Consider the following 18,029-nt stretch of genomic DNA (forward strand, 5'->3'; position numbering starts at 1 on the left):
ATTGCAGTGTTCAGTATTTTTTCTTTTTTTTTGTATTGATTTATTACCGCTGTGCTGAAAATATCCCAATACAGTGCGAGCTTTGAAAATCTCTTCCTGTTTTATTACATGCCTACATACAAATATATACACACACGTTTACTTAGCTATGTTTCACAGGCATTGTTTTAGGAATCAGCTGCCAAGGTGCTTCGTGTGTCTTCCTTGAGCGATCAGTTTGCCATTTGCTTTGTTTGTTAAATCAACAGTCGTGAATCCCATAGTGCGTCCTTGCTTTAAAACCTGTGCAGTTATCAAGAGCTCTTCTCCAACCTTGGCTGCGTTGATATACCTGACAACACCGGGGGGGGGGGTAAATGTTAGCTGGGAATTTCAACACACTTCATCATGAATATATAATCATGGATAAAATTAGTTTTATACAAGTACAAAGTGCATGCGGTTCTGGAAACAGCTTACAACCATTATGTTCTCACACAGCAATCAGTGTCATGGATTCAATTCATTGATTAATGGTGGGGTGGTTCCTTTACAGTCATAAACAGCATCAGCAGTTATATTTTATGTGAGGAATAGAAACTCAGGGCATGCTGTTATAGGATTATAATTAACGACATGGTGGTGTGAAGCGGCCCGACACTTAAGACTAGACTGTGTATGAAAAAAGAAAGACGAGCAACTCTGCATCTGACTTTCAAAAGCTTCTTCGACCATCCCCAAGTTAATAGTAATAAACACTTTACGTGATGTTCATGTCGACGCTGACTCCGGGTGCTCCTCTCTCCGTGTACAAGAGCGCAGCAGTGGAAATCACATCAACCAGAGTGGCGGTCATTCCTCCGTGCAGGGTTCCTCCTTGGTTAGTGTGCTCCTCTTCCACTTTAAACTGACACACGACTTTCCCCGGACTGGCTGAAATCAATTCGACCTGTTTTCATAATGATCGTAAGCTCTCTGTATAACAGCACGGAGTGAAAAGCAACAACCAAGAAACAACCAAACACTTTATACATACAACATTTGAATATTTTGATGTTAGAAATGAATTTAAATACTCGAATTCTTTTAATCTAATAAAAAATTATTGAAATAGGACACTTTTCTAAGTAACCTTGGAATTGTGCTTAATGTTTTCTGCTCTTTATGTATTACTGTTATAATTATTATTACTACTACAGTATCTGTCAATAATTTGGATACACCAAGTCTTTTATGATTTTTATGAGGCACCTGCATGTTCCTTTTGTTTATATGCAACAAATAAGTCATTTAACGGTATGAAGATTTACTTGGATCACCATGTATATAAATGTACAGCTGTTCCTGTAAAACATTTTTATTGGAGAATATTCCCTTAGCATGAAAAACAGTTTAAACACTTTTGGCATCCGGACAAGTACCTCTTGTAAAACTGCCAAAGTTGTTCTTCACTTGGAGATTTCTTTCTGACCTTGTGATTTAGTTCATCCCAAAGCAGATCAATAGGATTTAGGTGTGGTGACTGGGCAGGTCATTCCATGATAGATATCACTTCAGACGACTGTTTTACTCTCTAAATAATGCTTACAGCGTCTGGTCATACGCTTCGGCTCATTGTCTTCTTGTATGATGTAGTCGGTTACAATAAACCGCAGTCTCGATGGTATTGCATGGTGTTGAACTAAGGAATGGTTGAAATGTTGGTTCCTTTCACCTGGAATAATTCTCCAATCTTCTCTGCTCCAAAACAACCCCAACCTGTTGAGCTTCCACCTCTGTGTTTACTGTGGGGGTGGGGCAGTGTGGGCATATCGGTCCTGTTCTCCCACTTATTTGAGCCAAAACTGTCAGAACTTTCTTCCAGTAATTCACTGTCCAATTCTTGTGTTTTGTAGGTGTTTCAAAACTTTCGATGTAGATGTTTGTATAATTCTCGGATTTTTTATGTATGTGCAATGAAATATATATTAATATTATATATATACACAGTGGTGTGAAAGAGTGTTTGCCCCCTTCCTTCTTATTCTTTTGCATGTTTGTTACACTTTAATGTTTTAGATCATCAAACTAATTTAAATATTAGTAAAAGATAACACAAGTGGACACAACAAGCAGGTTTTTAAATGAAGGTTTTTATTATTGGGGGAGACAAAATCCAAAACAGCATGGCCCTGTGTGAAAAAGTGTTTGCCCCCTAAACCCAATACTGGTTGGGCCACCCTTAGCAGCAACAACTACAATCAAGCGTTTATAAATAATAAAAACCTTCATTTAAAAGCTGCATGTTGTGTTCACTTGTGTTGTGCATGTAAACAGGATTGCACTCGGTATGGTATATTATTATATTATATAATTTTTATGTACCTATTCTGATCCTTTCAAGCATTTGCACCTAAACATAGGCACATCCATATACTTTAAAAAAGCAAAAATATATAAAATAAAATACAAGGGGAAAAAAAGTTTATTACACTGGGAACTCTTCAGAGGCACGTGCTGCATGACTTTATACATTATTATAGATTAAGTGAATGCTGATCAGACCGTGTGAGTTTGGGATTTGGTTTAGAATTAAGTCTCTTCAAGGTCAGACCCTTACTCACCTTATTTAAAACCCGGTCAAATCTAGGAGACTCCAGCATGGCCCGCATCACCTGTCTCAGCGAGTTTATAGACAAGGAAACCATTTTCTCTCGATATAAAATTAATCTCAAACACACTGCAGACGAGAGTTTACAAACCGGTCAAACGATATCAGGAATGTCACGCTTCTACACTATTTTTCAAAATAAATGTCCCTCTCAGTGACGTCAAACGCATTGCTATGATGTAACATATTTAGATATACACGTATACACTTAAAAAAAATAAATAATTCGCAATAGATTTGTGTGAATATTGTGTGGGGAAAAAAGGTGCTCTTTAGTTAAGAGTGTAGCGAAACGGGGAAACCAACTTCCGTTCCGACAACTAAATCTGCTCGACTAGAACCAAGAGCTACTCCCAATAGGGCCGATACTTTTATACATATACTTTTATAATAGAGAGAGAGAGAGAGAGAGAGAGAGAGAGAGAGAGAGAGAGAGAGTTTACTAGTTGTTCAATTTTACTTGCAAAATCTATGACAATAATCCATAATAAAATAATATGAATTAATTCCAATAAACAAACACTTTACAACAGTGTTCTTTCCCTAAAACAAAACATACAGAATGCAGCCAAATGTTTTCGGACACCGGACTATCACACAGAACAGAATCCTCAGGATGCACATCTAGTTTTGATGGTCAGGTGTCTACATAGATTTGGTCGATAATATACTCACCCCATTAGACCAGAGTGAGTCTAAAGTGTGGATCTCTCACTACATGTCTTCTATTCTTTCCTTTTTTCCCATACTTTATAAATATTAATATATAATCTACACTTTATTGCCAAAAGTTAGCAGAAACCTGACTTTTCCTGTGTGGTTGTGGTTCTTCTCCCAACTGTTACCACAAAGCTGGAGGCTCACAATTGTACAGGATGTCTTTGGATGCGGTATAACAAAAAATTGTTTGTTTACTTGAATTTGGAAACCCAAACCTGTTCCAACATGGCAAAGTGGATGCTGACTGCACCCCAGGCCTTCTCACCTCAGCTACGCCAGTACCCGACTTTACCAACACTCTCGTGTCTGAATGAACGCAAATGCGAACAAGCACATTTCAAAATCTAGTAAAACATTTTCCCAGAAGAACGGAGGGAATTATAATAGCACATAGCGACTAAAACATTTGGCAATATAGTGTATATGTACGGATCTTTGACCAAATCTATAAGCAATTATGTTAAAAATGTGTTTCAATGCACATTTGACGTTCATGAAATGTTATGTTACATAAAAAAACCCTTTTCAATAGCAATCAATCAATAAGCAAATTATACGCAACAATATTTTGAGTTCAGCTGAAACATTAGTCATTGTCTTATGTAACACGTTTACACAGTAATCCTCGCATTGGATGAAGCCGGAGTCGTGTCTGGCTGAACCACATGTTCAGCACATTTCTCTGACATTATGTGGGCTCAGTTAAGCAATTTACAAAGAATTCACACTATTATATCTATAATTATTGTAGCATCTGATTTGATGTTATTGGTTGTATGGGTTTATACTGAGGCAGCTTCAGCAACTATACCAGATTTGTGTTAAAACAAACAAACCCAGTGGAATCCCAGCCAAACTAAGAGCAAGGCCCTTAACCCCATAGCTGCTCAGTTGCATGAATGAGATAAATGTAAGTTGCCCTGAATAAGGGTGTCTGCCAAATGCTGTAAATGTAAATCTGTAGTTTTACGGTTCCAATTTACTAACATAAAAGTCTACAGTATATATTCTCTATAAAACCTTCCTTTAAAAGTAAGTCGAATCTCCATATGTAATATGCAGATACATTCTCAATCCGGAGAAAAAAAAATAGAACCTGCATACCAGCCTGTTCCACAAGCATTTCTGTTATTGAACCTATTTTTTAATCATTTATAACTGTCCATATGGATTTGTGTACATAGGCAAACCAAAACTGATTATTCATGTTTACTCATATTAGACGTTCTGCTCTAATCCATCTGCTACTTACGTTACAGTTGCCTGTATCATTTAAAGCAATGGTTCTCAAAGTGTGGGGCGCGCCCTCTAGTGGGGAATAAAAATATGACAGGTGGGGCGCAATGAACAGCAGGATTTATATAAATGTTTTTTGTTCTTTATTCATTTTCATTTTTGAACCACAAACAAAAATTGTCATTCATTCAAGTAAATTTTTAAAATAAGTTAGTGTACCTGACACAACTACACTTTCATTTTCTCTATTTTGAACTTAAAGCTATTTGATGTTATTGATTTGGATCTTGATATTTCAATAAATTAGACATTTTTTTTTTTCCACCATTCTTTTGGGGTAATGGAGAACAGGAGCTTGGGGGTTGAAAACCCACCACCCTCTGAAGTGGAGCATGGCAGAAAAAGTTGTATAATACATGGTATTTATTAGAACATGTATAAAATCATTCATATAAAGTGGGACAACAGACAACAAAATGTATAATTATTAAATAAAAAGCTTTTTATTCATTCATCTGCAGTAACTGCTTCATCCTGTGCAGGGTTATAGTGGACCTAATATGTGTCCTAGGAACAGTGACAATGGATGCAAGGTGGGAATACATTATCGGTGGGACAGCAGTTCATGCACACACAGACACACCCACACACAGACACACCCACACACAGACACACCCACACACAGACACACCCACACACAGACACACCCACACACAGACACACCCACACACAGACACACCCACACACAGACACACCCACACACAGACACACCCACACACAGACACACCCACACACAGACACCTCTCTTAGGAGGGTTTCAAATCGTCAATCTTACTACAGGGTAGTTTTAGGGGAAAATGGAAAAGCCAGAAAAAATCTACACAGACACAAGAACATGTAAAAATTCAAACACAAACTCAGAATTAAGCTGGGATGCTGGAGATGTGTCTAATCAACACTATCTGCTGCACTATGTCAGATTTTCTTATGAAAGTAAAATATATAGCAAAAATGAACATAACCATTAGTGTCACATTTAATATTTTAAACATAAATATTTGACATTAAGGTTGTTTTAATAGTGCAAATCATTTATAGAAACATTCTCATTTACTATTTGCCTGAAAGGAAGCAGTGCTGCTCGACTAAAGCTGGCGTTTTTTCTCAAACTGCTAATGAGCTATTCACACCTATAATGTAACTACTTTTTTTTTGTTTGTTTAAGTAAGACTGAACGTTAAAATGGTTTAAAAATATATATATATTAATAAAGGTTTGTACACATTCTAATTTTTCTGTACATAAGGCCCATTTCTTCTACTATAAATTACACTGGGGTTAAAATATTTACTATTCTTTTTTTAGTAAAATTTACCCTGAACTTGTGTGAACTTTTTTTGCATGTCACTAAAAGCCTCTATATTTCAGGTGATTCAGTCTGCCAGGATAAAGGGGTCCAGGTCGAATTCTGGAACTGAGAATGACAGATCTGAAATCGCATCATCCATGCAGGAAGAAGGCACTGTAAAAATAGGAGAACAAAAATTCTGTTTAGTCTGATTAGTTTTAGAAAAAAATAAAATAAAATAAAAATAAAAGGAGGGGGGAGATGTATAATGGCTTGTATATTAACTGTAAAAATGCTTTATGCCTGACCTGAACAACTGTTGCTGGGAATACCACTTGACACATCATCACTGTAACTCTGGGGTGGTGAGTTCCTGAAGTGCTCAACATGACACAGGTGTTTCCCCTCTACATCCTGACATTTGGATCCAGAATTTCTTCTGACCTTTTGCAGTTGGCCAAGCTGTGCAACAAATGAGAAGACTGTGGTTTAACATTAATGGTTCAGCAGATGCTCAGTAGGAGTTACTAAGCTACAGGATATTTTGCTACCTTCTGTGAAAGAGCTTGTGTCTGGTTCGGTGTCAGGTGAAGGCCACTGTAGGATTTCTGCAAGGTAAAATTAATATTAACCAACAAAACTGTCAAATTCCAAGGCTTGAACTCCTTTTTCTGTTCACGTGTCTCGGCCTGGCACTCGACACAGGGTCAACTGTGACATGAAGTTCTGAAAATCTCCTTACAGCCTTTCAATGTGAGAAAGGAGAACATCGCATTTCAAAGATTCCACCACGAGGGAAACTGGGTGGTGCAACAGATACCGGTGGTGAAGCTTGTAGATTAGTGGCAATCAGTGATTGGCATCTGTGAGCTAATGATGAGTAGCTTGAGGTTTTTTCTAAGATAGCATGCGTTAGCCTTTACCCTTTACAGTCCATAGCTGTCATGGACTATCAGAATCAGAATCCTTTATTGATCCCAAAGGGAAATTGTTTGGTTGCAATTGAGTAAAAGCAAAAATCAAGTAAAGATGAAAATAAAAATAAAAACGAATATAAGAAATATAAATAAATGATACATATTAAGGTATATACAAAGAAAAATGATTGTCTAGCAGAATGAAATGGAATTTGTAGCAGCAGTGAAAAACAGATAAAAAGTCTACAATAATAGTTATAAATGTTATCGGTAGATTAGAACTGGCCAAATTGTAAAAATAGGAGGAAAAAAACCCCTGATCAAACTACAAGGTACCAACACATATTCTAAAAGTAACTGCGATTTAATTTACTGTGCAGTTAAAAATACATTGTTTTTGGTGAAATAAACACTATATTGACAAATGTTGTGGAAACCAGTCAATGAGTTTCGTTTGTGCTTTTTGAACATCCCATTTCATATTTATTCCCCATTTGCACATTTAGTCCCAATTTATAATAACCTCCACTTTTCTGGGAAGATCCACTAGACTCTGGAGTGTGCTTGTTTGCTCATTTAGCTACAAGAGTGTTAATAAAGTCCTGGCCTGATGTAGGTGAGGTGAAAAGGGCCTGGGGTGGAGTCAGATTTCCAATTCATCCAAAAGGTGTTCAGCAGGATGGAGGTCAAATCTCTAAAGCAGACAACCACATATGGGTTGAAAATGCAGGTGTACCAATACTTTTGGCCTTATAAGATACGTTTGTGAACCTATTCTTTCAGCATTGTGTGTGACACACACACACACACACACACACACACACACACACACACACACACACACACACACACACACACACACACACACACACACACACACACACACACACACACACACACACACACACACACACACACACACACACACACACACACAGGCTATTGACAGTATGTTTCTATCTCAGTAAAGTCCTTTCGTGTCTTTTACCATCTCCCTGATTTTGTAATCACGCTTACACAAGGCAGGTTATTAAGGATGAAGTGCAGTACTTACATTGTGAAGCCCGAATTCATTATCCAGTGAACCGGGAAAAGCCATTTCATTAAACTGGAGATCTTCCTGAGAACGGACTGGTTTAGAGATGTGAGCTCGTTCCCTTTCAGTTTCTTGAACCTGCTTCTTGGACTGCAGTTTTGGCCGTTCCTTCAAATGCATACACGTCCCTAGAGATCTTTGTCCCCTCGTATTAGGGAAGTTTTGTTGACTGGATGAAAAGTTCCATGATTTGTATTCGTCATGAGCTGCCAGAACAGTGTGCTGGTGAAGAGGCTGCTGGTGCAGTGGACTTTCATCTTTGCTTTGGTAGTGCTGCTGATTCTGGCTGTGATTTATGAGTTGCATGTTGTGATTCCAGCATTGGTCGTCTTGCTGGTATTGCTGTTGATGCTGTGGTGGAAACTGTTGCTGTAAGTATTGCTGAGCGTGTGCACAGTTTATTGCTTGTTGCTGCACCTGATGATTACTTAGAGTTTGTTGGCACTGCTGTGGTGCCTGCGGTGTTTGTTTGTCTAGCCGTTGCTGAGGTGCATAGTGATATTGATTCGGCAGGCTGTCCTGTGTTTGGCACTGTTGGTTCTGATGCCGCATATATAGTGGCTGGGGTTTATAGTGAGAGCCTAAAAGCTTTGCGCCTTGATGTTGGCACCATCTGATATTTTGTCTGCACTGATCCCATCCCTCTGACTGATGAAGCTGCCAAGACTGAGAAGAATTATGAACCTTTGGACTTCCTGTTAAAGGAAACTGACTGTAAGGATATGGTGGTGGTTTGTCCTCTTGTCGTAATTTCGTGCTGTTAAGTGGAACCCCCTGTTAAAATACACGGTGTTACATTTTTTTCAGAAGGAACACTTCATTATATAATCTTGCATGCTTACATTTGGACTACACAAATAACCAGGGAGTGTGTCCTGCAATGATCTATTAATCCCACACATTAACCTAAAAAATGATCTATTGAAGTTCATCCATAATCCAAATTTATCTTTGGGTTTCATATAATAAATTTTTTTTGTAATTTTCTACACCAATCAGGCATAAAATTGTGACCACCTGACTAATATTGTGTTGGTCCCCCTTTTTCTTCCAAAACACTCCTGACCCATCGAGTATTAACAGCAACTTCTTTAGTAATTTGAGCTACAGGGGCTCTTCTGTAGGATCGGACCACACGGACCAGCTTTCGCTCACCACATGCATCAATGAGCCTCGGCTGCCGATGACCCCGTCACCAGTTCACCACTGTTCCTTCCTTGGACCACTTTTGATAGATACTGATCACTGCAGACTTGGAACATCCTAGAAGAGCTGCAGTTTTGGAGATGCTCTGACCCAGAGGTCTAAACTCGCTCAAATCCTTACGCTCGCCCATTTTTCCTGCTTCTAACCCGTCAACTTTGAGTACTAAATCTTGCTGCCTAATATATCCCACTCACTAACAGGTGCCATGATAAAGAGATAATCCTAGATTATAGATAATGTTATAATGTTATGCCTGATCAGTGTATATACTGATATATATATATATATATATATATATATATATAAAATTTTATTTTTCATGATAATGATAGAGGGCAAAATAGTAACTCAAACATAGTAATATTGTCCTATGATTAGATAAACCTATGCACATAACCATAATTGACTATTAAATGCTCGAATTATAAAGATCCTTTAGAATTAATAAGGTCAATACATTAAAATCTTACTTGGGTAATACAGGAGAGTGTAGGAGACAAGGCTGGTTGTTGCCAAAGAGATTCATCACCACCGGGTACCATTAACGGGCTGAGCTGTCTTCTTTTCACTGATGAAGTCGTATGTGACGACACCTGCCCGCTAGCGCGTGGCGAGCAGGACAGGGAGGACGAGGAGCAAGAACGAGATCCACTAATCCCACTACTATAGCTGCAGCTGCTAGCTGTTGAATGGAACGACTGGTTACTCAGAGACGAGCTACTAAAGGAGGACAGAAGAGACTGGGTACTAAGGGACGACTTGAGGGACGAGTTGCTTAGTGATGTGCACAGGGACGTGGAGCTTAGAGAGTCATGTAGCGAGGGGCTGCTAAGCGTCGTCTGGAGATTAGGGTTGCTGAGAGAAGACTGAAGCGAGGGATTACCGACGATCGCCTGGAGAGATGATGACAAACCTGATAGAAGAAGAAACAAGGAGCCATAAAAACCAGAGGTGAATGAAGTTATCTTAGAGGTTCATTTCAATGAAATGTCTAAACAACAAGCAGATTTATTAAATTTACACATTTTGTGTCTGAAGTATTCAAAATTATATGAAATATGAAATCAGCCAATTGAAGAAAGTAGTCCTACTAGGCAGGGGAAACTCACTGTCAATCAAGACTTCAGGTGTGGCACTGCTGGGGAGCTGGTATGCGCTGGTGGAGCTGCTGATCGGGGTGGTGTTGACCGAAGGTTGGGGGTTTGAAGCCTCAGGCACTGCAGAGGGTAAACACAGACTGGAGAGGTCTGGTAGAGAGCCGCTTATGCTTAGAGAAGAGATGGAAAAAGTGCTATGATTATAAAATAATAATCAATATATATATATATATATATATATATATATATATATATATATATATATATATATATATATATATATATATATCTTATTTAGAGCATTGTGTAGGTTCTACAACAACATGTTCAGCTGTACATAGGTGATATTATGCATATTAGATAAACATTATAGTATGATTTTTGCAATTTGTCCATGCAGGTAACTTAAAAAACAGATCTTACTGATTTCCAGGGGTGTCACTCCCAGATAGCGCTGAGGGGATCTGTAAAAGAACAGAAATTACAATATAGTTAGGTACTCCAATTCAAATATGATTTGTACTCAGCTATTTTGATTTGAGTATCATCTGTATGAAGACCATAACCTTTTGTAATTTAGGAGGCCTTCCTTCCTCTTGGACATTCTCCTCAATTAAAGGCACTGGAGGTGAAAAAAACAGGGTCCCTAAAAAAAAAGCAACAATATTTATTCAGGAATTATTACATCATCTTAGTATTGTAGTAAAGTGATGAATTGTGACATGGTCACTATAATAACCCTAAGAATCAACACTGGCAAAATATCACTGAAAAATATCATTGTCTGAAATCCAAAAAGTTAGATGCTCATAATATAGAAACTGTTACATTTAGTAATTTAGCACATGCTCACCAAAAAAAAAAAAAAAAAGTGTTTCAAAAATAATCTGTTGAGATTCATAAAGAAAAAGACAAATGCTCGGCTGTACAAATGATGCGTGGAGAAAAATAAACTACAATTAGTTAACGAATGGTAAAAAAATAAAAAATCATAGATTCTATCTACACTGGAAGATCTTCAGAGGTTGTTATGAATGGTGTTTGAAGTTCATCGGGAGCCACAACACCAAGGTCCTGGATTATGATTATGTTTAGACCATTGAGAGAAAGATATGCCAGGTAGCCTTATACTGAAGATGCAGATTGGCATGCAGGTGTGTAGTGTTAAACCACGTCGTGTGGATTATATGCTCCAGAGTTGTGTGACAGCTGGAATTTCAAAAGCCAAAAATTCTGAATTTTATTTTTACTACAACAGGAAGCCAGTAGAGGGTTCATATGTCAGATTATTGGGTGGTTATGAACCAGACAAGCAGCACTCTCAAATAAAATATGAAGGGAAACCGAATGAACACAACTGAAATGAAATAAATGTGCTTGTAGAAGAAACTGAGGATTCTGACCTGGTCAGATTCTTCTTATATTATGAATTATGTATATTATAAATTATGAAGTAATTTGCAGGATCTGGCGAGTGTGTAGTCAATGTCGGTATATGACAGTGAATGTCAGTTATGTATAACAGTTCAGTTTTCTAATAGTAGACTTCCTGAAAGTGGATCTTCACTCAGGGAACAATATCACAAAGGTGGTCTTTGAAGCTTGGAAATGGAACAAATGACTGTGTAGCAGCGATAAGATAAGCCATGAGACTTGATCGTGAAGTCAGTGAAGTGAGAAAATTTAATAACAAGATAGGTCTGATCGATGAATGTCTCTCATTGTGAGATGATGAATCCAAACTTCTCCAAGCTATTTTTAAAATGATTTTAAGATCTATGTAACAGTTATTGCAGGATCTTAAGCATAACTATGGATGAAGTACACACAGCATGTTAAAGTAGAGATGCAGTAGGTAAAGTATGACTCAAGTAAACTAAAAAAAACTCCCTTTAAATTTTTACTAGAGGTAAAGTACAAATTTATTTGCCTTCAAATGTACTTAAGTATCCAAAGTACTATGATTTATCATGGCTATAATGTCCCTATTATCATTTTGTCACAATACTCTTTGCTTAATCAACTCAGTTTATGTGAAAAGACTCTAATGTTACTCTTAACACACCAATTTATTAATTGATATTAATGATTCAAACACGGATTGATATCTGTTAATATTATCATAAGCCCATAACCTTCTTTTCAACTACTGAACTATTAGGAACGACTGATTTCACAAAATTGTAGTTGAGTAAAAAGTACGATATTTGACTTTGAAATGTAGTGAAATCAAAGTAAAAGTATCTAAAACTTCAGTAAAGTACAGATACGTGAAAAAAGCTATTTAAGTACAGTAACAAATTACATTTACTTCAGCAGAAGTTAAACAAGCAACTGACCAGCTTTTTTGGAGCAGCCAGTCAAGGCATGTTCAGGATTCGGGTCACCGTTGTAGGTCATCCTCACACTGGTGTGAAGGGCCGAGTCTGATCGAGTTCTGGAAAAGTGTGTAATATGTTAGCTGTGGCACTTCAAAGCAGAGGTTTTAGATACACCACAGATTTAAGCTACTCTCACCTACTAAGGGCGGTCATTGGCGTTTGATCCATCTGGCTTTTTTCATTTGCAGCTCTGATGAACCAGTTTCTTCAGAGGGTACAGAGAAAAAACACAGCAACTAGAGTTGAGAGCTATACAAAGTGAGTCAGTCTGAGAATTCCAAACAATTACACATGCAAATAGTATGTACGAGGGGCGTTCAAGTCAATCCAGGACTTCTGAGTTTAGAAATGAAAGAACATTCAAGGCATGGAAACTGCATTTATTTTCGACATACTCCCCTGATACATTTATACACATTTCCCAGCCTTTAACTAAACGGTATAGAAAGATTTTTGCCTGAACCATCCAAGGACACCCTGCTTCACTTCGTCACCAGTGCTGGAAACCACCACGATCAGGACGTATGGCTATCTTTAAAACGTTTACAACAGTCAAATGTCCTACTGCGCCTAAGAGTCTAACCACTGTAGTGTTCTTCAGATTTTCATTCACAAAAACTTTATCACTGAACACACTAACACTGTTGTCTGCCATCTTGATTAACGGTCTCTGGACTGGCCCGTGATAGCAACCTGTAAAATGTAAAGTCCCGGTTTGAAAAAAAAATACAATTTCATTGCTAATGACATGGTTCCTAAGGTTACCTGCGCCAGCTGGGGCCTGAAGGAGGTGACAAGTGAACAGATAGATAGGGAGCGCTGTCGATCTGAGAGCAAACTGCAGTTAAGGTAATTAATCTTAATTGTGATTTCTGAAGTCGTTACTTTGAGTAGTCTCAAAGCTCTGTGACTGTTGTGAAGTCATTATAGTTTATCATTCAGTGTTACAGCGAAGGATACGTGTCTCCTGTTTGGCCGGGAATAGACGCTAGGCCTGTGATCTCTTTGTCCATGATCTGACCCTGTGATATGGTGCTGCTGGCTTGCACCGTAGTCTGGATTAGACAGGAACTGGCTCTACATGTTTGCAAGCAAAATAGAGAGTAAGGTAATGGAGAGAAACCAAACAAAGAACAGCAACAGAAATCCAGTGATGGAGAGTAATTGTGCACTTTCAGCAACATGACTGTCAGTTAATAAATGAATGTATTGCGTAATAATGTATTATGTGTATATGTCTATTGAATTAATAAAGCTATTATGTTATTACAAAAAATGTTTCAAGCATAAGTAGTCACCTGGTTTCCCGTCGGACATGCTGATATCTGACTGACGTTCGGCAGAGATCCTCCGTAGTACGAAGCCAGGTTTCTTTCTTGACGAACTTTTTGAGCCTGAATCTGCAATAAGAGTGATTCAGCATGGATATGCATTACAGAGATTCTTGTTAATGTACAAAGAAAGCATAACAAATTAACAGATTATTATCATACAGACAATCCCATATTAAATATATCTGTGTATTGGTCAGTGCTGCACTGTTACAGTGTTATTGTAGTGTTGCACTAAATTGTTGCACACATTTGCCCATGTGTACTTTACGTAACTGTGTTACGGTCTGTTTGTTCTGGTTAGTTTTGTGTTATCTTGTGTTTTTTTGTGTAGCACCTCGGCCGTGTTGTTCTTTTTCACTGTGCACTGTACTGGATCATTTTAAAATAGCAAAAAAAGCCACTTGACTTCAAATAAGCTGCAGCAAGTTTCATGTATGGTCAATAAGGAAGCAAAACAAACTTTGTGGTACTATAACAGGGTTAACATGTTTGAAATATTGCTTCAGTCAAGGTAAAAAAGAAAAAAAAAGGTACCCTGTATATTGACGGTAGAATGAACATGATAAACCAACATGGAATTACGACAAACTCAATAAATGGCACCAAAATAGCACCAAATATTTCAGTAGAACATGTTTGCTAGAAAGCATAGAACTAAATATAGATATATTTTTTTGTCTTAGGATACATATATTTTTTTAATTTGTCACATACATTATAGCACAGGGAAAATCTTTCGTCGCATATCCCAACTTGCTAGGAAAATTCAAATTCGGGGACAGATTTAGCCCCTGGTGCAGAAAAGGCCTTGCTCAAGGGCCCATCACTGGCAGCTTGGCAATACTGGGGCTTGGACCCCCAATATTCCAATCAGTAACACAGAACCTATACCACTGAAATTCTTCTTCACTCCCCAAAAGAAAAGCACAGGCTTCGGAGATGCTAGCAAATTGTAGTTAATACATTATAAGGTAGTAAAAAAATATACTATGTATTGTATTTATTATTAAGTAAAGTACTTCTAGTTAAATGAGAAGTAACATAACCCAAGAAAGGAGTACAAAGATGAAGAAAAGTACAAAACGAGAACAAAATGATAAAGTGTGTATAGAAATTTAGAATAAAGCAAATAAACAGGATATACTACTAATACTCATACTAATTGAATAGTAACAAACTAAAGGAAATGAAATAAAACATGTTCATAGGAAAATAAAGAAAGTACTGAGTATTTTAAAGAAAAAATATGATTTGGAAATCTTTAGAATTTTTGAATCACCTTAGCTATAAGGATGATAAGAATATCATTAAGCATATAATATCACCATCAACAACAACAACAACAACAACAACAACAACAACAATCATGACACTTTAATACAGCACACAATTAAATGACCATTTTAATACTATTTGCACAGTCTATATTCTATTTTATATTTTACTTTCCCTATGATATTTTTTAAATATTTATATTTTATACTTTATAGTTATATTTTATTTGTATTTTTTATATTCTATTAAAATTGACATTCTTCATTATATGAAAGTCGCAAAAAAGCATTTCCCTACATACCGCACTCTGTATGAATGATTATGTGAAGAATAAAATTAGATTTAATTTGACAAACAGCAGTACTGATGATTTTACCCCTGAAAAATCCTCAGCTGAAGTCCTGATCTTGATCAATAAGCATGTTAGCAACAGGATGTTTTTTTTACACCACGTATCAAGTTTAGAAGAAAAAAAAAAGTAACTTTGTGAAGTTGTGTCCAGATGTGCACAGCTGTAATGCAGTGCAGTGTTGTAATAGATTCGCGGTAAATCACTCGGCTGTGTGAGTGTGAGAGCAGAAGGCCTATTGCTCGACTCACCCTGGTGGAAGTGATGTCCATCATGACCTCCTGGAAGGCGGCTATGTCTTCGGCTTGCCGCTGAATCTGCAGGGCGATCTTCTCGCTGAACTTGCGGGGGTTGCATGTTAAAGACGCGGAGCCCGGAGCGCTCCACTGGCCGCGTTCTGCAGCTCCACCAGCCGCTGCTCCGCTCAGGTTCATGATTATATTGTGCGGTGCAGGAAAGTTGCCTTTCCCGTTATCCAACATGGACATTGGACCCGAGAGAGAAACACTGTTGAGATTACAGAGAATTGCAGTCTGGGAAATGGAGTTCGGAGCAGCAAGCCATTTTAGGAAACTACAAGTTGCCTGACAGGGTTACCAAGTCTGTCTGCAATCATCACCACCACCACCATCATCCTCCTATTTACATTTTGGGCAGACGCCCTTATCCAGAGCGACTTAACATTTAGCTTATTCATACAACTGAGCTGGCTGGGATTGGAACTCACAATCTTTAGAGCCAAAGTCTAATTGGTTGGAATGAAATTTTGCACCAACACGTCCTTTTGTGGAAAAGATCAGACAGATCTCAGAAAGATTAGACCCTGGTCTAATGCACCACTAAGCTACCACCCCCCTCCCCATCATCATCACCATCTTTTTTTTCCTGTGGCTGTTAATTCACTAAACAGCTGATCATGTAATGTCAACAAATACACTACCACACTGTAACTTTGTCTATATTACACTTTTTCATCCATTATGCATCTTTGCACCATTCATAACTTGTGTTTATCATTTCACTACTGTATATTCCACCCACATTTATTCTGTATATACTATATCAAACATTCATATACAGTGGTGTGAAAAAGTGTTTGCCCCTTCCTGATTTCTTTCTTTATTTTGCATGTTTGTCACATTTTAATATTTCAGATCATCAAACTAATTTAAATATTAGTAAAAGATAACACAAGTGAACACAACATGCAGTTATTAAATAAAGGTTTTTATTATTGATGGAAACAAAATCCAAAACTACATGGCCCTGTGTGAAAAAGTGTTTGCCCCCTAAACCTAATAACTGGTTGGGCCACCCTTAGCAGCAACAACTGCAATCAAGCGTTTGCGATAAGTCTGTTACAGCGCTACGGAGGAATTTTGTCTACTCGTCTATGCAGAATTGTTGTAATTCAGCCACGTTGGAGTGTTTGAGCATGTACCGCCTTTTTAAGGTCATGCCACAGCATCTCAATAGGATTTAGGTCAGGACTTTAACTAGGCCACTCCAAAGTCTTCATTTTGGTTTTCTTCAGCCATTCAGAGGTGGACGTTCTGGTGCGTTTTGGATCATTGTCCTGCAGCAGAACCCAAGCTCGCTTTAGCTTGAGGTCACGAACAGATGGCTGGACATCCTCCTTCAGTATTTTGTGGTAAACAGCAAAATTCATGGTTCCATTTATCACAGCAAGTCTTCCAGGTCCTGAAGCAGCAAAACAGCCCCAGACCATCACACTACCACCACCATATTTTACTGTTGGTATGATGTTCTTTTTCTGAAATGCGGTGTTACTTTTACACCAGACGTAATGGGACACACACCTTCCAAAAAGTTAAACTTTTGTCTCATCAGTTCAGAATATTTTCCCAAAAGTTTGGGGGATCATCAAGATGTTTTCTGGCAAAGCTGAAACGATCCTTTATGTTATTTTTGCTCAGCAGCGTTTTTTTTTGTCTTGGAACTCTGCCATGCAGACCATTTTTGCACAGTCTCTTTCTTAGGGAAGAGTCATGGACACTGACCTTAACTGAGGCAAGTGAGGCCTGCAGTTCTTTGGATGTTGTTGTGGGGTCATTTGTTACCTTTTGGATGAGTCGTTGCTGTGCTCTTGGGGTAATTTTGGTCGGCCGGCCACTCCTGGGAAGGTTCATTTTTTCATTTGTGAATAATGGCTCTCACTGTGGTTCACTGGAGTCCCAAAGCTTTAGAAATTGCTTTATAACCTTTTCCAGACTGATAGATCTCAATTACTCTCTTTCTCATTTGTTTCTGAATTTCTTTGGATCTCGGCATGATGTCTTGCTTTTGAGGTTCTTTTGGTCTACTTCACTTTGTCAGGCAGGTCCTATTTAAGAGATTTCTTGATTGGGAACAGGTGTGGCAGTAATCAGGCCTGGGTGTGGCAAGAGAAATTAAACTCAGGTGTGATAAACCACAGTTTT

At 38.0% G+C, this 18,029-nt stretch overlaps 2 protein-coding genes across 2 annotated transcripts; both read right to left on the bottom strand.

Annotated features, from left to right (window-relative positions):
• Positions 1 to 81: 81 nt before the first annotated feature.
• On the bottom strand, positions 82 to 2,768 carry acot13 (acyl-CoA thioesterase 13). The gene is made up of 3 exons (XM_083523855.1): positions 2,583 to 2,768; positions 744 to 928; positions 82 to 331 (listed from the first exon to the last, which is right to left on the bottom strand). Exons 1-3 carry the CDS (start codon positions 2,664 to 2,666, stop codon positions 175 to 177), a joined length of 426 nt encoding a protein of 141 aa, XP_083379981.1. The 5' UTR covers positions 2,667 to 2,768; the 3' UTR covers positions 82 to 174.
• Positions 2,769 to 4,994: 2,226 nt separating this feature from the next.
• On the bottom strand, positions 4,995 to 16,141 carry crtc2 (CREB regulated transcription coactivator 2). The gene is made up of 14 exons (XM_083523587.1): positions 15,840 to 16,141; positions 13,929 to 14,030; positions 13,591 to 13,707; positions 13,396 to 13,457; positions 12,767 to 12,835; positions 12,589 to 12,686; positions 10,816 to 10,895; positions 10,673 to 10,713; positions 10,244 to 10,419; positions 9,623 to 10,065; positions 7,905 to 8,720; positions 6,485 to 6,541; positions 6,242 to 6,395; positions 4,995 to 6,107 (listed from the first exon to the last, which is right to left on the bottom strand). Exons 1-14 carry the CDS (start codon positions 16,074 to 16,076, stop codon positions 6,019 to 6,021), a joined length of 2,541 nt encoding a protein of 846 aa, XP_083379713.1. The 5' UTR covers positions 16,077 to 16,141; the 3' UTR covers positions 4,995 to 6,018.
• Positions 16,142 to 18,029: the final 1,888 nt, after the last annotated feature.

The sequence above is a fragment of the Silurus aristotelis genome, assembly GCF_946808225.1.
Source record: "Silurus aristotelis genome assembly, chromosome: 21".
NCBI lineage: Eukaryota > Metazoa > Chordata > Actinopteri > Siluriformes > Siluridae > Silurus > Silurus aristotelis.

Coding starts and splice junctions, on each gene's coding strand:
- acot13 (XM_083523855.1), bottom strand. CDS start 2,666: ATGGTTTCCTTGTCTATAAACTCGCTGAGACAGGTGATGCGGGCCATG. Junction 929..2,582: donor TTGACCGGGTTTTAAATAAG/GTGAGTAAGGGT, acceptor TTATGAAAACAG/GTCGAATTGATTTCAGCCAG. Junction 332..743: donor AGCGTCGACATGAACATCAC/GTAAAGTGTTTA, acceptor CGGTGTTGTCAG/GTATATCAACGCAGCCAAGG.
- crtc2 (XM_083523587.1), bottom strand. CDS start 16,076: ATGTCCATGTTGGATAACGGGAAAGGCAACTTTCCTGCACCGCACAAT. Junction 13,708..13,928: donor CATGTCCGACGGGAAACCAG/GTGACTACTTAT, acceptor GCAAACATGTAG/AGCCAGTTCCTGTCTAATCC. Junction 10,714..10,815: donor GGCCTCCTAAATTACAAAAG/GTTATGGTCTTC, acceptor GTTCTTTTACAG/ATCCCCTCAGCGCTATCTGG.